General features: G+C 38.2%; 3 protein-coding genes and 1 non-coding gene across 4 annotated transcripts in view; 3 read left to right on the top strand and 1 right to left on the bottom strand.

Moving 5' to 3' along the window:
- The first annotated feature begins 583 nt into the window (after positions 1-583).
- On the top strand, positions 584-657 carry trnat-agu (transfer RNA threonine (anticodon AGU)). The gene has a single exon. It is a non-coding gene; the product is annotated as a tRNA-Thr (tRNA).
- A 697-nt stretch (positions 658-1354) lies between these two features.
- Positions 1355-3611, top strand: cmbl (carboxymethylenebutenolidase homolog (Pseudomonas)). The gene is made up of 6 exons (XM_008307585.3): positions 1355-1474; positions 1731-1945; positions 2120-2227; positions 2530-2672; positions 2764-2855; positions 2987-3611. Exons 2-6 carry the CDS (start codon positions 1731-1733, stop codon positions 3164-3166), a joined length of 738 nt encoding a protein of 245 aa, XP_008305807.1. The 5' UTR covers positions 1355-1474; the 3' UTR covers positions 3167-3611.
- Positions 3484-7094, bottom strand: cct5 (chaperonin containing TCP1, subunit 5 (epsilon)). The gene is made up of 11 exons (XM_025054397.1): positions 6664-7094; positions 6237-6297; positions 5970-6134; positions 5642-5840; positions 5303-5495; positions 4953-5102; positions 4740-4859; positions 4378-4563; positions 4154-4291; positions 3896-4076; positions 3484-3805 (listed from the first exon to the last, which is right to left on the bottom strand). The coding sequence occupies exons 1-11, from the start codon at positions 6766-6768 to the stop codon at positions 3678-3680; spliced, it is 1626 nt and encodes a 541-aa protein (XP_024910165.1). The 5' UTR covers positions 6769-7094; the 3' UTR covers positions 3484-3677.
- Positions 7095-7227: 133 nt separating this feature from the next.
- Positions 7228-23822, top strand: part of mtrr (5-methyltetrahydrofolate-homocysteine methyltransferase reductase) — a 27027-nt gene continuing 10432 nt past the window's right edge. The window contains 12 exon segments of the mRNA XM_025054396.1: positions 7228-7857; positions 8294-8438; positions 8540-8693; positions 8824-8998; positions 9088-9559; positions 9635-9748; positions 9851-10007; positions 10161-10249; positions 12184-12364; positions 17369-17411; positions 20169-20349; positions 20911-21029. Of these exon segments, the coding sequence (XP_024910164.1) occupies positions 8295-8438; positions 8540-8693; positions 8824-8998; positions 9088-9559; positions 9635-9748; positions 9851-10007; positions 10161-10249; positions 12184-12364; positions 17369-17411; positions 20169-20349; positions 20911-21029 (1829 nt within the window). The 5' untranslated portion in view covers positions 7228-7857; position 8294.

The raw sequence follows: 23822 nt of genomic DNA, 5'->3' as shown, positions 1-23822 counted from the left end.
AAAAACGAAATGTTTTACTTCCACAGCGTGGTTTTCACAGTTGATCAATAAATTTCAAAATGGTACATCCTCTATGTAGCTGAAATGACAGTTAAAATCCGGGAGACTAATGGCTAACTCGCTAAACGCATGCGCCAACGTCATCTTCTGTCACCAGATCACAGCGATATCGATTTTGCCACACCAGGTGAAGCTTTACGGCAGCTGACGTACGTTCTACAACAGTCATCAAATGATTCGCTGTTAAAGCACCAACAATTACTGCAAAAATGCTAAACAGTGGACCCGATGAAATTATTCTGCATGGCGATTCCAAAGGGTTACATTTTGTAACCTTTTGAGTACTTATGAGGTATCTAATGGACATATATAACTTGTGTTAAACAGCGACACCCACAGGTTATTGATGTGACTGACTTACAACAAACCAGTAAGAGTGCTATCAACAACCAAACATTTATCACTCCCTATTTCAGCAGGTCTGATATTGTGTATGAATATGAGACTATTTTAAAACATTATATCCCTTTTTCAAGACATACTGTTATATTTGTTAAATTGCTTTACGACTATCTTGACCGGTGGCGCCGTGGCTTAGTTGGTTAAAGCGCCTGTCTAGTAAACAGGAGATCCTGGGTTCGAATCCCAGCGGTGCCTTTTGTGTCGTTAACAAGAGAAATGACCGGTTACTAATAGGTTGAAATTGTTAGGGATCCTCATACATTCAGTCAAAGTGAAAGTGTAATCCAGTATCTAGTAAAGTTATTATAATTTATTCAGAATATGTTTTGTAAAAATATTAATAACAATATAATCAACGAAATATAATTTATTGTAATATTCATTTCAGAACTAAACTATATAAAGCAAACCAGAACCTCCAACAAAGGGTGTAGAAATATCACAAATTTTGATATATTTTTTTTACAATTTTATAACTATAGAAAATAGAATACAAAAACTCTTCACCAAAATAAACAAAACCCAAATTTTGCTCAATAGGTTCATGTGTTCTGTTCTGTAATATTAAACATCAGTTATTAAGAATTTATTTTGAAATTAAGAGCCGTGGCCTACGAAATCTGTGATATATAAGAGTAGTTATATTAATTAAATCGAAATATCCTCCAAACCTAAACGTCTTTTTGTGACATTTCAGATTTGCATCCGGTTCTTGACTAAATTCAGGATCGTTCTACATATAAATAAAATCGGCTTTGGTGTTTCATTTTGGTAATATTTTAGATTTAAAGTATACGTATTAACTTAAATATTGCAAAAACAAAACAGTTGCTTTGCGCTAATAATCATTGCATACATGGAGACGGTAAAATTTTATAAAAGGAAAAGCCTTATTTTGAAGGACTGTCTTCTGATCATACGTCTTTAAACTTCACTCAAGGTTACGATCAGAAGAAACTAACTGCAACTTGTTCAAATCTTTCACCTTTCTTGCGAAACTAGTACTTGAACGGTAAGGATTTTATTTCTATGCAAAATAATTTGAACGTGCACACATCCATTGCATAGCTCGTTTTCGATAAAGTCTTTTAATTAGTTACATGAAATAGCACAGCAGCGGAGCAAAATGCTTTGTCACGTCTTTGTCCATTGCATAATCATTGACAAACGAGAGAAACTTCACTCATATACTTTACGCATTCTTAACTACTGTTTCCACTCCTTCTTTGCATTCTTTACTTCTTCCTGTCTGGCTGTCATTTGTTCAGATGGCAAATGAAGCAAGTCCGTGCCCCTGTGATATTGGTGACCGGATGGAGTATGGAGGACTAGGTCAGGAGCTTCAAATTGGACACATTCAAGCCTATGTGGTCAAACCGTCCACCGTGTCCGACAAGGCTGTTATTGTCATACAAGACATTTATGGATGGCAACTTCCCAACACAAGATACATGGCTGACATGCTGGCTGCCAACGGATACGTGTATGTGAGAATAATAAAGACAGAAGTAATGATGTTTTCTACATAACATCTCAATCTTTACCATAGTATATGTAAAATCGTAAAAAAAAAGGCTAAGCTCAATTGGGTGACAGAATTACTTATGTTCCTGTGAAAGTGAAAGACTAAAGTGTTCTGTTGTTTTACTGTGAGCAGTGCTGTGTGTCCAGACTTCTACGTTGGAAAGGAACCATGGAGTACGTCACATGACTGGTCCAAATTCCAGGAGTGGCTTGAGGACAAAAAGCCGACCAATATTAACAAGTAAATCCACTTTTTTTTTCTGGCTGTGAATTATTTAACAAACCATTTTGGTTGATGTTAATACATGGTGTAATGTAATAAAATGAAGCCTACAAGCGCAAATCTTTAAAAGACATTTGTGCCCATTAAAAGTGCTCTGAATGTCATTACAAATGCAGTACATCATTAGTAAGGACTACTGTTAAAATTGCAATGTTGGTAAATGTCCATACAATGACCTTGAGGGCACCTTCAATGATCATTGTGAAGTTCTATTCAATAAGTTTAACATCTTACTACAGAAAACAATATTTTCGTTCCAGGGAGGTAGATGTTGTGCTGACATTCCTGAAGGAGAAGTGTGGGTCCAAACACATTGGAGCAGTAGGATTCTGCTGGGGAGGAGTTGTCACACATTATTTGGCACTGCTCTATCCAGGGATTAAAGCTGGAGTATCAGTGTATGGTACATAAATATTACACTGTGGTAAATTTAGCTTGATTAGACCAAAAACATACTGTACATTCAGTTGATGACTGTCTGTAATGCTTTCTAGGAATTATCCGTGAGGGAGATGACAGATATTCACTGAAGAGTCCCACACTGTTCATTTTTGGAGAAAATGACCATGTGATCCCACTAGAACAGGTCAGTAGTGTGTATAATTAAGTTTATGCTAAAACCTCATCCTAAACAAAGCATACACTTTGACACTTCATATTTTGAGTAACTGCAAATGTTCTCAATTAACTCAACTGTGTAACTGTTCTGCTGTCCAGGTGACTACTCTTGAAGCCAATCTAAAGGAGAACTGCACAGTGGATTATCAAGTAAAAATCTTTCCTGGTCAGACTCATGGGTTTGTGCACCGCAAAAGAGAGGACGTGAACCCCGAAGACAAACTCAGCATCGAGACGGCCAGAAAAGATATGTTCAACTGGCTGAACAAATATATGTAAAAGGTCATAAACAGAAACATCTTGACTGGACATTAATTCATGTTGGATTATTTTCATCATCAGAAAAAAACCCAAGATGGACATACATTTAAAATCAACATTTGCTATTATACTTTTTGATTGTTAACATTCCTTTGTTGTTTTAAGCCCCACAGATTTGAATCTTTGCAATTTCATGTTATTTTGTTTCTAAACCAGCCAAATACTTTTCTGAGTTTACATTTAATATGTAAGATAAAAAAAGATTAGTTTTTAATACATGAATGAAGTAAAAAAGTATTCATTTGCCCATAGTTAATTAAGTAAGAACAAGAGTCTTGAAATTTTAGCACTTTAATGATGACTTTGATACGACAACAGCGGGGACATTTTGTATCAAATTATAAATAGCAATATGCAGTGCGGTTTTGGACCTGGTGCTCAGGGGAAGTGCCGAAAGCCTCTATGACAGAACACACGTCATTCAGTTTTCCAGAGCACAGCCGAACTTTGATGATGTTCAGGGAAGACTCTAATCCTCGCTCTCTCCCTGGCTTCTGATATCATCGATCTTAAGGATCATCTTAACCACCTGTGTAGCCAGCAAGATCTGTTGCTTCTTGCCGATCAAGGTTTCGATTACATGTTGCTGCTTCATGTCTGTGAAAGAACAAACAAAAGGTGGCTCGGTAAGCTGTCTGATTTGAAAAAGTAATGGAAGAACTTTTTAGATTTGCAATTTAAAATTACCGTTGGTATTGTTCTGCAGACAATCAATGCCTAGGAAATGGTTGTTCTCTTTGACCTGTTTGGCTCTGACTTCTGTCATTGTCTGAATGGGGCTCAGCCCACTGTTCTCAGCCAATGCCATTGGGATAACCTCCAGAGCATCAGCAAATGACCTCATGGCGTACTGCTCCAATGATGGACACTGAAACAAAAACGAGCAGATGTTTAGAGATGATTTGAGCAACAACATGATAATCATTCATATTTAGTACTTCTCACTTTCTCTGCAGCCTCATTGACAGCAAGGGCACATGAAATCTCTGAAGCTCCACCTCCATACACCACACGGTTATCTCTGACAAGGTTGCGAATTACACACAAAGCATCATGGAGCGCACGCTTAGCCTCTTCAATAATCTGTTAACGAGATAAATAAAGTAAGGCACAGGAAACAATAATACTACATATATATATACACAATATTCAATTACAGCCGTGCTTACCATTTTGTTGCCTCCACGAATGAAAATAGTTACAGCCCTGGTGTTTTTACACTCCTGAATGACCAGCATGTGGTCCTTTGTAGTGCCAAAGGAGATCTCTTTAACCACACCTGCTGTACCAAGTTTCTCTGGTGTCAACTCACAGAACCTTGGCACAATGCGACCCCCTGTGGCGATTGCAATCAACTGTGGATGAAAACAACAGAAACTGTACCTTTACACAAACCATCAAGTAGTCCTGCACATCTTGGGGTTAATTGATGCCATATGGCTATAAATCGCATGACTGAGTCAGGCAGCTAAGCAAGTGACAAAGTTTTTTTCCAATAATAATAAGCTGTCATATGACAAATGTCTTGTACCTCAATCTCAGGCCCACCAACCCAGCGCACGGCTGGCAGTTCATTCTGCAGCAGAAGGTGGTTGGCTTCATCATCAAAGCCCCACTGGCAGATCGCCAAATTAGCGCCATTGCTTTTGACCTGAAGGACAAATAAGTATCACTTAATATTAGCAGTGTAAATAGCGGCATTTACAACATTTAGTTGCCATGTCACTAACAGAACAATACCAACCTGCTGGATCATCTCCTCAAACTTTTCCTTTTCATATTTCTGGAGTGCTTTGTAATCTTCCACAGAGGTTACATCCAACTTGTGCTTGGTCTTGGGTTTAGGGGGCTCAAATGGGCAGGTAAGGATAGCAATTTTAACATCTTTAAGAACCTGAGGGTAAAAAAACAAAAACAAATCACTACTTAGTAAATTTAACAAACAGGGGTCCAGCAAACTGTATTGTATTAAACAATAGTAACATTATCAAGGATTTGATCATTTTGATGTATTTGGCTTGAATGTGTTTGTGTTTTCCTTGTATTGTCAAATCTATTATATCCTTTAACAATAACATATCCTTTTGTCTGTACCTTGGGCATCTGAGGATGGCTGAACTCTTTGTCAACCACAACTCCCTTGATGAGCTGTGTGTCCTCAAGCTTGCCTCCCACCTTGCCTTCCATTTTGATAAGCTCAAAGTCAACATCCTTTCTTTCCATATCAGCGACAGTTAGAATGGCATTTACTGCAATCTCTGCCATCTGTCTGTGGCACCGGTTGATACTGGAAGAGACAGTCAACACCAAGTTAAATACAACCCTCATTTAAAAACAAATGTTTTCTTTTTATATTTTCTATTTATTTTCTCTTTCTTTTAAAGACTTCATATTTGTTTAAAAACAAATGACAACTGTATCTCAGATCATTACACTTTGGATCCCAGTGTGGTCATGGCAGTCTGAATGAGTGGTTCTCTGTTTTTTGGATCAAAGGGAAAGGTTTCTGCTATTTTGTCCAGGTGCTCAATGGCAATGTGTGCAGCCTGGTCATAACCATCAGAAATCCTGATGGGATGGATACCGCGATCCAGCAACTGCTCTGCCTCATCGAGAAGAGCCCCAGCCAGCACTAGTGAAACAAAAAAGAAAACCAAAACTATAATGTAACAGTACACTAAGACAAAAAACAGTTACCATATTCACACTTGGAATAAACAAAATAAACCAATCTAGTTCTTTTCATATTTGCTTTCGTTACCAACAACTCCAGTGGTTCCATCACCAATCTCATCATCTTGGGACTTTGACAGTTCCACCATAAGTTTGGCAATTTGATGGTCCACATCCATCATGGTGAGAATAGTGGCACCATCATTGGTGACAGTGACCTCACCATCCTTGTCAACCATCATCTTGTCAAGACCTGCATGAAAAATATTGTTCAGCACGGATTATTGTTGTTAATTTTGTAACAATAACTTGTCTGAACTACAACGCTGACGGTCCTTCAGGTATCTATACTTACCATTAGGTCCCAAAGATGTTTTAAGCGTTGACGCAACTGCCTTAGCTGCCATAATGTGAGACTGCAAAAGACAAATATTTCAATTAGCTCATTCTGAGTAACGGTGCTTACATCGTCCGTGACAATGCGAAACATTAGTGGTTGCCATCTATTATATTGTTCAAGAACAGTTAGGGCCTCCATAGAGGTAACACCCCTATTCCATCAAAAAGCACATGGGCCGCACGTTAGCATGACTGGCTAATCTCGCCATTGACTAACCTAAAACGACACAGATTTACATTAACATTTAACTACTGGTTTATCCATTTATTTTAAATGCACCATTATTTAGCATGTCATCTCAACAATTTGAACAAAAAAGTGACAGGCAACTGGTGATAAATTAGCAACACGCTAACAAACATGGTTAGAACCGCCATTGTACCTTCAATGCTTCTATGCCCGATAGCCGTGTCTTCTTGTCTTGGTCCTTAATGATGATAAAAGGCCTCCCATACTCATCAAAAGCGAGCGTCCCCAAACTGGACATGTTGAACGAGTAGATAAGACACCTTAAAGTGTTTAACTGATGAAATTAAGACTTTAAGGTGTATATGTCTGGAGTGAGGCTTTGTTGAGAGCCGCACGGGTCTGCCGGCGACTTCTGGAAGGATCCACGGGAGGCGAGGGCGGGACCAAGTGGCTTAAAAAAAAATCATTGTTTAACAATTACTCAATTGTCAATTGTATCCTACACATAAACGTCAATAGTGCCATAAACAGAACACCACGGACGTTTTATTTTAACATTAACTTACATATATTTCCAAAACAGATGATGTAAAGTGCAAGTGTTAAAATGGTTTCCCCCAATCACGTTCAAGCGCATTAATCGTGTTCTCGCGAGATACCCTCTGTTGATAAAATACAATCTTAAAGAATTGACTGGAGGACGTTGCTACTACAAAAGGTACAAATTTAACTAATTCTACTTTATATGTTCTATAATTTGCTGATGTAATTTTAATATTTTATGTAAAATGGTCGCCGTTCGGTACTTTTTCCGATTGAAACGAATAAACAAAGATTAGTTACGGCAAACTCTCAGTTGTCCTGTTTCATACACTGCTTCTAATGACTATTATCTAACGACACACCAGTCTACGCTGTCATATCTAGAACCTGTCTTTGATTGTGTTGTCAAAGAGTAACATGAGTAAAACCACGTGCAGTACAGTGTAATGACATAAGGACTCTGTTTTAGCGTCACAAACTGACGCAACGTCCGGATATTTAATGGTGGTGTTCAGGGGAGTCTATTTTTATAAAACCTGGAAAGTTATTTGGTGTCAGCCTGTAAATTTTTATAGGTAAGGATAAATAATTATAAAACGGTAATGATGAAAGCGTTTATTAAAGCATTTGCTCAATTTGTTGTCGATACATTTCGTAAAGTGTTAGTAAACGTGCATGGCTAAACATTGAAGTGATTGTAACATCTAAGTACTATAGTTGTACTGTAGTTACTATAACTATTCCAGACATGAAGTAAAACCCTAAAGTAAAACCCTAAAGTAAACACGAGCACCAACATTCTCGACGTGTTCTGCAAACTTTAACCCCGATGTGAAACTTTGAGGTAAGTATTTATTAAGTATGCATGAATTCGTTTTAATTGTTTTCATGGTAAAAAAAACACATTTTTTTAAAAATAATTTGCATAAATGTTAAGTGCAACAATTTGGTTCCTTATTACCAGGTTACAACTAAATGTTAACCTGATAAGAGTGCACCTCCAGGAGTATTACTTGTCAGTAGTATTTGCTTCTGTTTTAAACTGATGTTTTGTAGACATCAATATCTAAATTTTGAAATTGAAATCCAAAAGTGTATTGCTTTATGTTAAAATAAAATCTTTTAAAAGAGAAAGGAACTAACTTTCTGAAAATCCAAGTTATAAAATGTAGTGAAAGTGTCATTAAAATATTGCTGGGTGTAACCAATATTTAGATCTTTAATATTCTTTTGTCTCAAAATGGTTGGCTATAATAAACAGTTTTATCTTGACGTTTTAGTATGCCCTGTGAAGTGCAACCACGGTTCCTGGTTCTTTATGGGTCTCAGAAAGGCCAAGCCCAGTCCATAGCAGAGGGGATAGCAGAGGACGCCCAGGATAACGGGCTGGTTGCTGAGCTCAAATGCTTAAATCAGACCGATGAGGTATCAGTTAGACATATTGCTAGTCAGTTATCTGACCTTCTGTGAGGATTTGCTGTTGGACTGTAGAGCTTTATTATTATTAATCAAATGACTGGTCCCAGTTTAATTTAGAGAAAGAAAATGCCCCAGTGGTCTTCATTGTGTCCACTACTGGAGACGGGGAACCGCCAGACAATGCCCTCAAATTTGTAAAGGACATCAAGACGAAGACCTTCTCCACTGACCACTATAAACACCTTTGTTATGCACTTCTAGGTAAATTCTACTCATTGATATGCTCTATATGTACAGAATTGATTGTTATAGTAAAGCATTACATGACATTTCTTTAAAATCTGCTTGAACTGACGTTACTGACGTGAGAATCTTTATCTTCTGACTCCAGCTTTAGGAGACACAAATTACGCTAATTTCTGCAACTGTGGGAAGACAATAGAGCGTCCAGCCGTGCTCAATTTTAGTTTATTTTTCTGGACCAAACCATGTTACAAACATTTTATTTAGACATTTCATTTTTATTTTTTATAATATACGACAGGCTATGCAGATGATGGTGTAGGGTAAGTTTTGCAGAGGTATCAAGCATTTAAACCTCCAAAATTCTCTGCGTTCACTTGATTACAGCAGTCGTGATTTGCCTTTTTTCTAGACTAGAAGTAGTTGTTGACCCCTGGCTTGAAGGACTGTGGAAGGCCATCAAAGGTGCTCTGTCCAAAATGGCTTCCAATTGGACGTCTCCCATGAAAGAGGATGCAGCAACTTCACCCAACAAAATTTTTGATTCATGCACATCTGAAATCCAACTTAACCTCCTCAGTCTTAGTGACCCCCAGTCCTGTGACCCAATTCAAACATCTTCTGACACAGACATAAAATATGCACCTCCTGCTTTATCATCTGAGCCTCCTACACAGACTGCTATTTCAGTTCCTAGCACAGGTCCTCCTGTAGGTAACTGTGGTATCGAGTCAGTGAAGACACAGACAGGTCATGCTGGTGATCCACAGGAAGGGTCCCTTACCCACTCACTGCCTCCACTGTCTGAGTCTTCTCTGAATGTCCCTGCTCTGCCTCCTCCCTACCTGGACGTGTCTCTTGAGGATGTGGACACAATGAAAGAGGTGAGGACCTTGTGCTGCTACAAATGACATTGTTTCTCTCATACCTAACCTCATATGTCTTTTTATTCTTTGCAGATTGCTGGTCCATTAAACAGTGAAAGTGTCTGTAAGGTTCCCATATGCAGAGCAGTACAGCTAACCAGAGGAGATTCAGTCAAAACAGCTCTTCTTCTAGAGTTGGACATCACTGTAGGTTTTGACAGGATGTGTTAATTATCTACTCCTGTAATGAAAGTAGACATCAAAATTGAATTGCAGGCAAAACTTGAGCTGGTTTAACTTCATCCTCAGGCTCACACAACCTTGGCCTATGAACCAGGAGACTCGTTTGATGTTTTCTGCCCAAACAGAGACACAGAAGTAGAGGAGATACTGAGTAAACTGGGACTCAGAGAAAAGAGAAACCACAGTGTACATGTTTCTCTGAAAAAGGACACAAAGAAAAGAGGTTATTATCATGTTATCATCAGTGTCAAATGCTCTTTTTCAAACAGTTTTAATGTAGCTTTAATTACACTGCTCTGACATCTGACGTTATGCAATGAAATCACATTGTAAAGAGACAGATAAAGTTCTAATTTCTTGTGTTCTCTGGATGCAGGTGCCCAGGTGCCATCGTACATCCCTCAGAATATTTCGTTGCTGACCTTGCTTACATGGTGCCTAGAGATCAGAAGTGTCCCTAAAAAGGTAGGACACACTTTAAAACACTGAATTTTTAAAACTTCTTGGCACACAACGTTATAATTTATTTTGTCTGAATAATAAGAGGCCAAGTAAGGAATGTTTTTGTCCTCCTGCCTTAAGTGTTTTAAAGTGATTCCAATCTCTATTTCTTTCCAGAAACTCTTGTTTTTGCAAGCTGAAAGAGCACTTTAGTACTGAAATAATGTGTCAAAATTTTGTTTAAAGTAGACTGATGTGAAATAAGCTCTGATAGAACTAAAGTTACTGTATGTTGTCCATGGCCTTTTTCATTTGTGGCTCACAGTGACAAAGCTTTGCAAGGCTTTTACTGTACACGTTTGCAGCTTTTTTTACGCAGTGGTTTTACAAGGTGGAAAAATGTCCTGAAGGTCTTGTGTATTTTCTAAATGCCACCTTCTAAAGATTTTTGCTGATTACAATGTTTTACAGACTGAGTTTTTTTTAATGAGTTAAATTTATTATTTACTTAAAAAAAATCATAATTAAAATGGAAATATAATTATTTCCCTCAGGCAGTGCACTTAAAAAACCAAAAAAATGAATGCAGCCTGCATATATATGACACATTTATAATATTATAACCAAAACATAATGACATATTATATTACCATATATTCAGTAGGAGAGTTTATTAAAAATGTTAAGAAATATGACTGGAACAAAAATAAAATATTTTTTCCCACTATATGTTCCTGTTGATTTTAAAATATACACTTTTCTGACATTTAAAAGTCTGTGTACCAGCTTTTATCGTCCAGGCTCTTTCTGTTTATAAAACCTGTTGTTGGTCTTTTTTTCCCCCTGCTGTCTTATTAAGTCACCTCACAAAAATTGATTGCTTCAGGTCACAGTGTTGTCTACAGACTTACAAGGCAGTATAAGCGTTTTTATGTTCCAACGCCTGTTGTTGTATTTGGAGCAGTTAATCTGTTTTACAAAACCATTTACAACACCTATAAATTTGAAAACTCATGATTTTACAGGAGAGTGCAAGATAATAACCTCTTAGGAAAAACAATTCCAAATAACAGAAGCAACAGCATTATTATATACGAGTGGACATACTGTACTTGCAGGCAGTTACTTACCTGTTCTGCTGAGACAAATAAAAAAAAAATCACATATGTATGTATTATATGTATATATATATATCACATATATATTTATATTACATATATATATTACATATATATATATTTAAATGACTGATCATTTCCGAACATTCTGACATTCACAGTCATGGTAGTTTGGTACTAGTTTAATCCTAGTGAAGTGCAGTCTGCACTGGATGGATTAGAAGCTGATGGTAATAATTCTTTTAGTACCAGCTTTAAGAATATGCCCCTAATCTTTGCTCATGTGCTCTTATTTCCTGTAATGAATCACTGGAATTCACCAGAGCATTTGGCTTGACAAATATTTAGAGATTCTTATTACCCTGTTGGATTGATTAATGGCTGCAGAACAAAGTTCTCTCAAACTCCTAATGTTCAGCAGCGGCTGCATCTTAATAATTCACCAGGAAGCCCCGTTAATCTTATTATTGAAATGACTGCCGACAAAAACAAAGAAAAACTGATATTAATTAAATGTCACTTTCACGGTGTCTTGTCCTCTGCAGATTTTGCATATTAATTGTTTTTGAGTAATTTGAGTCTTTCTCTCCACTGATTTTCCTATAGATTTAAATGCATTTAAAAACTAATTGACATTTTTTTACGCAGGCAGAAATCACAAGGACTCCCTGGTTCATTTATTTAAAAACCCTACAAAGACTGAGCTTTTATGGCTTGTGCAGAGTCTGGCACTGAGTTTTTTTGTCCTGCAGATAATTTATAACCTGATATATATTTTTTTTATATTGGTGTACGGCCACCTGAATAAGCAACTTCAAATACAATTTCTCTTTCTGTCAGGCATTTCTACGAGCGCTCGTGGAGCATACAGGGGACAGTGTGCAGCGCAGGAGACTGCAGGAGCTCTGCAGCAAACAAGGCACCGCAGATTACAATCTGTATGTGAGAGACCCGAGCCTCAGCACTCTGGAGCTTCTCACTGCTTTTCCATCCTGCCTGCCTCCCCTCAGCCTCCTCATAGGTCAGAATCAATGCCGGTATTTCACCTAATCTGCCTGTCACAGAGTCTATACTTTATTGAATCCATACCAATTACTGTTATTGGGTAGACATTAGGGCACAAACAAAGTCAAGAACATAAGGCTTAAAATAACAGACAACTGCAGTAAATAATATAAATATATAAATATAATTCCTGGATTTTTTAATTTAATATAAAATGTAAGTAAAGTGACAGACATACAAGTCTAATTTGAACAGTACCAATTATTACTACTGTTAAAGTCAACCAGGTCACATCAGGTCTGCCTTGTTCATTCAGTTGTCCGGGCTGTTTTGACCATTTGTAACCAGTAGGAGTCACTGTAGCTCTAGTAAAAGATTCTTGAAGGGTGAGTTTGTGAGTACTTTATACTGAATAGTTAGTGGGTTTATGTCCACGGACTCCCCAAAGAGCAGTTTCCTTGTCTAAAGTCCATGTTGTTCCCATATTTTTTTTCACTGACTGTAACAACGCTGCTGTAGCGTTATGTCCATTTCCTCACTGTTTGATGACCAAACCTTCCTCTAAAAACACGGTCTTTTTCTCTCTGGTGTACCATCCACGTCATCCCTGCCATGTCCCATCAGGCCAGCTGTTTGGGTACAAACTAATATTTTCTCTCTCAGCTCATTGAGATCGTTGGCTCTTCATTCACTGCAAAGCTAATAAGCTTTGACTGGAACTTACCAGAGAGTGAAGTTATTTGGCTCCGACTTCACAGTACAAGTGGAGATGTCCTCCAAAAACAGCTGTGTCACAGTTCTTGGTCTAACCCAGTGTCAGTTATTTTCAGCTTTCTTGTCAACCGCAGCATCTTTTTCAGTGGTGAACCAATGCAGAAATTGGCAATCGGACCAAAAAAAAGAAAAGAAAAAAATGCAGCTATAGATGCTTTCTGGGGCAACAGCTGTTATTTGGAGGATGTTTACTGGTGAGCCGATGTGCATTGCAAGGACAAAAGCACACGGGGTCAGCATGGGTTAAAGGGTAATGGTCTGCTCTGGCTCAGTGTGTCACTGTTAAAGTGTACTGCTGTGCTTTTTTGCACCGTTTTTTGGTTCATTACCCTGACCGAAGGGAAGGTGTTTGCTGATCGCAGTTTGTTCCGCATTAGACTAACTATAAATAATGAGGAGAGACACAGGATGTCCAGAGCCAAATGTCTTTGGCCAAGTGCAGACAGTGTATAAAAGAAAAACCTGAGTGTAAATTGAGAGAGATACCTGCCTCTTACACTCAGCTCTGTTGTTGTTGTGCTCCATTATTTCATATTGTCTGGCAGATAAAAAAAAGTTTGAGGTCGTAACCCGAGGGAAACGAACGCTGCCCTTGAGCATCTTTTTCAATTTACACTGCTGCAGAGCTCAAACAAAATTGTATCAGTGTGCACTTTTTTTAACCTTAATTGTGACCTGCGGAAAAGAGAAAACTTAACTAAAGAGAACAGAGTCCCGAGATGTCAGAGCTTCTTCTCTCTACTCTCTCTAGAGAAGCATGAAACATAAAACCAAATGTCCTTGCCATTTAGCACATGCAGCACATATATTCTCCTGTTTTATTAATTTACAGTATTGTCAACTGTATTGACAGAAAAATTATGTTTAAAATAATAGTACTTTAATGCTAAAAAAGAAAGCAAAACACACAAAGAAGTATTTTCAATACCCTAACACTAACAACCTCTTTAATTTCACCTGCAGTCTTAGAAACAATCCATCTAAAGATGTATAACTGCTGTGCTCAACTGTGTTGCTAACTCATTTTTTTGCCCTCCACTAAAACGCTTACAAATCCTGACATGGACTTTTGACATGGAATAGATTATATTCAGTGCTGCATGATCAATGATACCTGCACAAATGATCTTTTCTGAAAAACACAGCAGCGACCCTGAGACGGAAACATTTTTTTTCTCCATTTTGAAAATTCACAGTTTTAAAGCATATCCTGCAGCCACTGACTGTAACAAAGTCAGGTCTGCACTCAAAAGGCTGTAAAAGTGATATATCCTTTGTATCTTGCAGCAGTGTCGTGATGGTGCAGTGATGTGAGGTGATGGATTTATTGTCCTGTGCTTAAGACGTGCACTGTCTTTGTGATAGAAAACCAGTGACCGGAGCAGCGTGGGCTTTGAGCGGGATGATCTTAAGAGTGTGACACACTCTCAAACCGAGAGGTTTATGTTTTAAAATTACAGAACACACTTTGCCGTATCCGCAGCTGTTTATGCCGTGCCCCTTTAAGAAAATGCAGTTAAAAAAAGTCCTGTTAATTTATAAAGATAGCGGATATAAAAAGGTCCCAGCGTGTCAGTACAAGTATATTGATTAAATCCAAGCAAGGCCAGTCTGTTAATTTATTTCTCCTAATAAAATTTCTGCCCTACATTCGAATTTTCATGCCTAAACAAAAAGCCTGCTTCATTACAGCTGGATAGTTATCATTTTAATTGAGCTAACATGAATGAACAATTTTTTATCGACTAATTCTTTGTCTTATGAATAATATGAATCCTAATTTAATTTGTATGAAAAGCTAAAAATGTACTTTTGCCCCCATGATTTTTTAATTTTATCTGTGTTTGGCTTAAAGAATGTCTTTGTAGGGCAGATGGAATTTTGAAATGTTATTTTCTGAAGAGAATTTTGCCCAAAGGTAATTTTAAGAAAACTTTAAAAGACATTTATTGTACGTAAAATGTTAGTTATTTAGGGACATAAATCAAATTTTAAAAAAGTGATACGATTAAACATGAGGTCTTTTGTAATAATTAAATAATAATGAGTATTTCTTAGCTTTCAGAGCAAATATGTATAAAGTGAAAAACAAAGAGAACACCTTATAAACACTTTAAATCTATTTGTTAAACATTTAAACACAAGTACCTGTGACAAAGGCAAGTGTTTCGACTCCCCATTCTTCCCCCCTTTTTTTCAAAGTGTAGGAACTGAGTATACATTACTGAAGCTTTACAGGTGGGACTTCTGCTCTTTTTCACTGTGTAAACCAAATTTAGCAGATCCAAAGTCCCTGGTCACTGCTGTCTGATATTCTTTTTCTTTTTCTGTGCACTGCTGCAGTCAGGCCTGAAAGCACACACACACAAAGGCGTCATGGCTGCTGTACACATACCTTAACATCTGTGGTTTTCTTACCATTAAATTACCATTTAAGACAAAACTATACCAACTTTTTTTTAGCAAAGGGGTTTGTGATTTTCTAGTCAATTTAATAAAATAATAGTTCTGTGAAGCACTTGCCAATGTATAAGCAATAGATAATGGATGGATAGATAGAAATAATAATTTTTAGACCAATTAGGTAAAATGTGACACCTACTGTATGTACCAGGGTACAGTGATTGGGAATCCCTAGTATTGGTACTGAGTAAATAAAACATACACAAACCATAATTTAGAAGGGTTAAAACCTCTGCATTGTCTTAGCTTATTTTGTAAACACAGGTCACATTTAGTCTGTTACCAACCGTACTGATAACACCAGATACTTAGCACAAACACCCAGTGTGTGTGAGCTTCTGGGTCAGTCGTATTTGGACAGCGGTGGTGGCGATCCATATTGGAAGTCAGTTCCGTCTGACGACTTTTGGCTTTTAATACAACCCGCAGCAACAGCAGGCAGAGCTGGGACTAATTAACACAGTCTGGGTAATTTATATTGACACCTTGGTCTCAGCAGCTTTCTTCAAGCACCTCTGGAGAGTTTGGAGAATAAAACTTAGCAACAAAAAGTTCTACTAAAACTCTCTAGTATTAAATATATGCATTGTAATGTTAAGCCCAAGCAGCAACATATGCATTTACATTCTCATTAGGTTACAACAAAGTTACAGCTGTATTTGTTACGTAAATTAACCATAAGCATGCTGCCTTGCAAGCAAAAAGCACAGTGAGTCCAGGGTTTGATTTACAGAGGAACCGCATATCCGTAATGCCTCCCCTTCTAGTAAGTCACATTAGATAAATGTGTGCAAAATGCATTATATATTTATTAAAAAAATAAACAAACAGAATCTTAAATGATTTGTTTTAAGGATTAGGGTTAGGGTTGTTTAAGGAACTGCCCAATTGGAATGTTTGGTATGCCCTAAACACTGATCAAGCCACCCCATTACCAGTATATTTCTACTTTTAATATCAAAATAAATGTTTGTGTCTCTAATATGAGAAGACACTCAGAGTGACATGTTTCTGGTCAAAGTTCTTCCTGATCGTCTTTAAGTGATTCAAACATCACCTTATTTTTAAAACCTCAACACGAAGAGATGAAATGGACCTCAAAGTGTGGAGCTGCCTCACTCGCACCTTAGGCTGTTAAGATGTCAAAGGAATCTACAAATAGTGGAGGGAGAGCAGATTCGCTCCAGCTGTTTGTCTTTCCGAGCAATTTAGCTGAGGCATGTGATATTGTTCAGCCTCAGCTGCTGCAGCCTAACTTTCCCAGGGTTCATCTGTCACTAAAATACAAATAAAAAAGTAAGAGAGTGCACGTCAGGCACATCCCCTCAACTCTCAATCACTTCTAATAGTCGGTGGCGGTCACAGCGTTGAAAACCCTATTGCTACAGCGTCAAAAGTTTTCTCCAACTCTCTTCTATAATTCGTCTCGTTTCTTTTGACGTCTCCCCATGGTGGCAGTGCACCACACATATTACCCAAAAGAGGGCACCTTCATGGCTGGCATTGAAATAAGGTCTGCATAAGCAATCTGTTTCCTAGTGGCTTCACATCTGGACACTTGGGATTCCATAACCCTGAGTTTGTAATTTCATAAATATAGAAGTGTGTCCTAGAAACAAGTAACCTGGGTGGGGGCGGCGGGGGATGGATTGGTCGCTGGGACGTCTCGATGGGCTGAGATGACTTTCTCTTGTCTTTTTTTGTTTCTTCTCCTGTCCGAGGTGTCTGTGTAACAGAATCTTAGTCAGACATCAGGTAATTGACAGCTGTGCTTGCCTTTCAGAGCATTTGCCGAAACTGCAGCCCAGGCCTTATTCAGCATCCAGGTAAGGTGACAGCAAAACAAGAGTGGAAGGTTACTTTTTTTTGTACTGCATACAATTTGTGCTATTACAGCATTGTCTAAATGCAATCACAGGTCCTCAAGAGTATATAGTGTGTCCTATTTTTAGCATGGGGTTCCTATTGGTGCTTCCTATCTAGGAAATAAGCACGCATATGTTTGAAAAAAATGTTAACTTTTTATTTTCTGTATTTGAAAAACACATGAGCCAGACTGCTGATGCAGTGAATTCTTTTAGAAATCCTCCTGGAAAAAATACTCCCACCTTTATTTAATGTTAAATTTAAGTCACTGCTACTTGAAGGTGCTGTCAGTGAGGAAGTATGTGATAAATGGCTTTATATTTTGACATCTCCCATCTCATGACAGGAGACATTTTGTGCCAAAGTTGATTTATTTCCCGTCTTCTGTCAGTTCTTATGGAGACGCAAGGCAGTGTGATACTCCTCAGAGAAGACTCCCAACACAAACCGTCGGCCGTGTGAGAGTCCTGTGATATATTTTACTCCTACAGTTTGTTTATTGTTTGTTTATTACATAGCGAAGGAGCAAAATATATCAAGAGAGCTGGAGAGTACATGATGCAATTTATATTGATAGTGCAGCTATTGGCAGCTGAGAATTACACTGCGATCCACTGGAGATTTGCTGTTTTGCAAACAGCTCTATAAACTATCTGACATTTCACAGCTTTTTGTTTCTTACACAAACATCCAAGGTGCTTAAGGACTTTTATCAGTTTTAGCACGTTAGCGCTAACTATAGAAATTTAGGAAAGTGGTCAGAAAAGACGTGCTTACAAAAACGTTCTGAAAGAACTTAAGAAATACTCTCACCGTTGAGAGCACCTCCTGTTCAGCACTCCTTTTTCAAAAAGCTTGGCTCACACTTCTTATACTTGCTGTGATGTTAACTAGTACTTAGTACATACTTATAGCCTGTTTGGACATAAGTATCTAGAAGAAGTATCTATATAAATGAACTCTCTTCCTCACAGCTTTCACCACTCGACCCTGTTTGTGTCGGATGTTTGTTCAGGAATACAGAGGTTTATTCCTTCCTAAGCTCATTGATTGGGAAGGAGAATTGTAAATGTTGTGTTGCCTTTAGCTAGTTGTGCTTAGTTTAAATAGACCAGTGTGCTCCTTCCTTTTTTCCTCCACTCAGCCCGCCATTGATTTGCACTTCCTGTTAAGCTACTGCCCATTAGGTTTGCTTTAAGGCACGCATGGAACAGCATCATCTCACCAAATGTCAAAACTTCTCCTCCCCCCTCATTAGTCCCCCACTTAGCTGCATGTGTGTGTGTGCACACCCAGAGATGGAGAACAGACAGGAGGGATAGTGACTGTAGTTTATCAGATGGTGCAGAAACATTAGAGGCCTACATTATTGATGCTGTGGTCAACAGAGGTCTCCAGTGGCCCACAGGAACTGCAGAGTGAAGGATGAGTGAGAGCTTCAGCCAAGAGAGAAGACGGAGGATGGAGGAGAGACATTCTTATTGAAAAAAAAGGACAGAGGGAAAGTTCATTTTCCCCCTCCTCCCTTTTCCTTCTCCCAGCAGGGTTAGGAAGAGATTGAAGCTGATATTATTGTGTAGATCAGACATTCCTCAACCAGGGAAACTTTCTTAATCCACAAGGAAACAAATTAATCCACATGTTCAAGATGAGTGGGAATATATATATATAAAAAAATCAAGAAGTGTAGGTGTGGAGTAAGTAAGATATTCTTTGTTGTTTGTTGTTTGTCAAAAGCTATGAGCTATAAATGGTTGACTGCACTGTGTCTCTTACCAACCAGAGTTACATGTGGTTGAAAAAAACAAACCTTACTGGTAGTATTTTTTTTCTGTTGGATGCGTCTGATTTAAAGCAATTATGAACAAAAATAACTCAAACAGAGATTTTAATGTTAATATCAGAATAGCAACAGCAAATAAACTACAGCATTAATCAACAAACCCTTTTGAGAGTCACACTTTCTAATTCTAATATTTCTTTTTAATTAAAAAATGTTCTGTAGTTGTCATCCTAACAATCATTATTTATTTGCACCTGAATTTCAACAAAATATCTTTTTTCATCACATATTTTAATTGAATTCCATCTGTTCAAATGGTAATGTCTTTAACAAGGCAGAGCCACTTTTGAAATCTTAAATCTATTAAAAATATGAAGAGAAATGTGACTTGAAAAATATATTGCAGCACGGATCCAAATCACATTATCTCACAATTCACACAATTATTCTTTAACATCATATAAAGTACGTAGAAGTGTTGATGATTTATTTAAGCCTTTGAACAAATATCACAAAAGAGAAGATTTGCACACCTCCTTTCTAATTTAGCAAACATCAAACTCATCGGCAGCCGCGATTGCCCCGATTGTTTATTTGTTATGTCTGCGTGTGTTCCCGTCGCTTTGTTCAGCTGCTCAAATGTGGAAATTTTATCGATGTGATGTTTGTGTGAATTATTTGTAGTGTCGTTGTCTTGTCCTGAAAATTTATCCTTCCTCGTAACTCTCCTCCCTCCCTCAACCCATCTGCTCTCCCCTGCCTTTCTGTATTTCACTCACTTTCACACTTCATCTCTGTGAATCTCCCCTCTTGTCGCTGTCTGTTTATGTCTCTCTGTCTCTTACACAAATACAAACACACACATGCTGCATACTGCTGTTACCCATTCCCTGCCTTTGTCTGTCTAACACTCGCTGTGGTCTCATCCCTGCAGCTCTCGCCTTAAGCACCCAGGAAAGCTGCTTTTTGTCTTCAATGTGGTCGACTTCCCAGAATGCACTGGGAGATGGGCAGGAAAGCGAGGCTTGTGTACTGGCTGGCTGTTTGACCTCATCAATCGTGGCCTGGATTTCCCTGGGAGGGTTGAGCGCAGTGGCAGCCTGACTCTGCCTATGGTAATGAGAAGGATGGAAAATAGAATGTGCAAATATGTGAGCTCCTGGTCGACTTATACATGTTTCTAAGAAGTTCATTTGCATGTACAGGTGCTCCTACAGCTGTATCTCTACGGCTAACACAATACATCGCCTTTACTTTGTTTCATTCTAAATTGGTGAAATCTCAAGAGCTGGACTTCCTGTTCTGCCCATATGGATAAAATCACATGAGAAAACAAATTGGCAAAAAACAAAATAACCATTTTAATTTCCTCATATTTTCAAGCCATATTTGAGTTTTTCTGGAAGCTTAGTTACATACACAAGTCACAAAACCTTTCAAAAGCTCTGTACTGCTGCAGTGTGGTTGATTAGGAAAAAAAAAATCAAATTAAAGCGGGCAAATCCTCTCTACAACAGTCTCCATGGATTCTAGTTGAAGCTCATAAGTTTTCTCATTAGTACGTCTTGGTATATTTAAGCCAATCCATTAATAGATTGTTAGGCCCGCAGTGGTTTCACAGTATTGTTGTAATTACGTTCATTATTTAAATGCCACCTAATGGCTTCTGACCTCAGGTCCACGTGAGTCTGAGATCCAACGGTTCTTTTCGGCCCCCGTCTGATCTGACGGTGCCCTTCATCATGGTCGGACCAGGCACAGGAGTGGCCCCCTTTATTGGTTTCCTCCAGCAAAGGTATGGCAAGTTCACAATATCCTGTTATCTCACACTGTATTGTTTTTCAAATGGTGGGTCTTGAAGATTAAAAACTTGGTCAATTGTATGTCAAGTTTGAGAGGAGATTTGCAGCAAGACACTAAAGGTTTTTGCCCTTTTGGCCTAAATGGAGGTTTGTTTCTGTACCAGATAGAAGCACATTAAGAGTATTGTTGGTAGTATTTGTTGGTCAGAAAGTTTGACAGGGAGTAAAAGATAAAATAAAACTTTTACTGGTAACTGGGAAGAAAACTTGTTTGGGATTAAATACCCATTTAGCCTGACTGACGAAATGTCTGTCCAAATTCAGAGTACTACGTCATTCAGAGATTCATATTCAGAGATTCATATTCAGCGATTCATTTCAGGCCCCTTCATCACTGTTATGACAAACAGCACTAAACACTGTCTCTTACACCACAAAAAGTATGAAGTCAAAATAAAAATCTTCTGTTTTTTATGTTTTTATCAGAGTTTTTATCCGTCTCTGTAGAATTCTAGGGGAAATCTTTATTTTTTAACCAGGTCATGACCTGTATCTTTGCTTTGTATAAAGACTTTCATTTTAAGAAAAAGAAAAAATCCCACAGAGAGAGATCAGAACCTGCTTCAAAGCCTCAATCAATTTAACTGTTTTATATTCAGGTTTGGATGAAATTGAATGTTTGCCCTGATTTCAAAATAGCTATTTTTTAATGTTAAGATTTTGGTCATCTGTAGCTACCCTGGGATGTAGATGTAGCATGTTTTAAACACAAAAACTCCCCAAATGTGTCCCATCAGTGAACTGTGTGACACTCATTAATCCACCTGCACCTGCTGCACTGAATATTCATAATGTTTGAGCAAAATGTGTGGACTGTACAATGCTGGTGGATATTTTCAAGAAAATCTGCACAGGTGAACAAATAAAACTTGCTGAGAGTCGCCTTGAAACTCAATGACACGTGCGGCCTATGAAGAGCAGCTTAATTAAAACGGCAAGGTCTGTGATGGTGTCAAGGCTTATTACAAATGCTATGCTCATCTCAAAAGTAAAGAGAGAGAAGAGGCCGTCTCCACGGTCAGGCATGGTTCTGATGATAATTACTGAGTAGAGAAATCAAAGCAGCACCTTGTTTGAAACAGTAGGTCCATTAGGTGGTTGCATTGTTATCATTGCTTGTAATCGCAGATAAGCTGTTTTTAAGGGTTTTTTTTTTAATTGTGGGTTGAACAAATATTTCCTGACTCTGTGGATATATCTTGGAAAATTAACGTGACCCAAGTCTCTCCCTATCAAGGCTGAAATCCATTTGTCGAAGCAGACCCATACTCACTATGACTCGTCAGAAAGCCGAGTGAACCCTTTTTAGTCAGACTGACATGTCTGACTCGTGGGCGGCTTTGTATAAATGAGGTTGCGCCCCCGTCAGCTCCAATTGTCTCCGAATCCCCCAAACGTCCATTCTGTTGTGGCGGGTGGTACCGGCTAGTGATTGCTCTGAGAGGTGACACGGTTCTAGCTGAAGCGATGGCTGTGGTAAATTGTCTGAGGAGGGTCTACTGGGGCGGGTGGTGCAGTTTTTTTTCTTATGGTCTCCTGAATGCTGAGGCTTTAAGGATATCACAGGCTTTTGGACACCACCTGCGCAGAGACCTGTCTTTTTTTTAGATGAAGGTCGAGCCAGAGGGCCAGCAGCCTTGTTGAGGATGTGACACATACCTGGAAGTCCAACTTTGATCATGGAAGTGCTGTTGAACACAGCACCTGGTACAAAGTCTAACATTTTAAAAATACTATTTTCAGTTGCTCTGCTATTCACTGCAAACAATATTCTCAGACCTTACTAAATTTTCAAAAGACTCTGACTTTGACCTTTGACAAAATGTTCTCTTCAAGGTTTCATTTTTTAAATTTGTGAACATGTATTTAAATGAATTCCAAATAAATTCCATTTTTATTTCATGTGGTTCTTCAGTGATAAAGGAACGTTAAATAACATTTTGCATAGTTTCTAAATATGAATATTGTCCTTGTTACTTTAGGTAAAGTTGTACAACATCATTATGCAATATATATCTACACAATAAGTAAATATATTTAGGGTTTAAGTGATTGTTTTAGTGATTGGAGATCAGAAATCAATAGAGGTCAATGAGGACCACTAGCTGTAATCACAATATGAAGGGCTGGGGTACTATGGTGCTTGCAACTCTGTGGAGCTGTACACCTCCAAATGTATGGCGTTGCATCCTTTTTATACAGAAACCACACATTACAATGTCAAACTAAAATTGTTGACTCAAAAATCACAATTATTGTCAGCAGCATGGTTTTTTATGTTGTGGTTATTTTCTTAAATTGTTAAATCTCAACGTTTATGGTTCATGGTTGTGTTTATTTTCTTAAATTGTTAAATCTCAACATTTTTTGTTTGTGAACACCGCACTTCGCTTCTTCGTGCAATTCAATGAGATTATATCTTAATTGTTGCCCAGCACTAATATAAACACAGTAAACCCCAAACACAGTCACAGTCCCAGATCACTGACGAGACTGTTCAGCCTTCTGCTGAGTATCAAAACAGAAACATGTCAGCTTGCATCTGTCCCTTCCTTGTTGCTGCTGTGAAAACCTGTCACTGTGCAGCAGGGTACAGAAAGTGGCAAGAGATTTCAGACAAAGTTATAGTGAGTGGATGATGCTGTGTTTTGACAGGAGAAAAGAATCAGCAGTTTGTCAACTGGAGTCCGCATCTGTTTATCAACCCCCCTCCCCCCCCCCCCCCC

This window comes from Cynoglossus semilaevis, chromosome 3 (genome assembly GCF_000523025.1).
Source record: "Cynoglossus semilaevis isolate Cse_v1.0 chromosome 3, Cse_v1.0, whole genome shotgun sequence".
Lineage (NCBI taxonomy): Eukaryota > Metazoa > Chordata > Actinopteri > Pleuronectiformes > Cynoglossidae > Cynoglossus > Cynoglossus semilaevis.
This window is presented reverse-complemented; position numbering and strand designations above follow the sequence as displayed.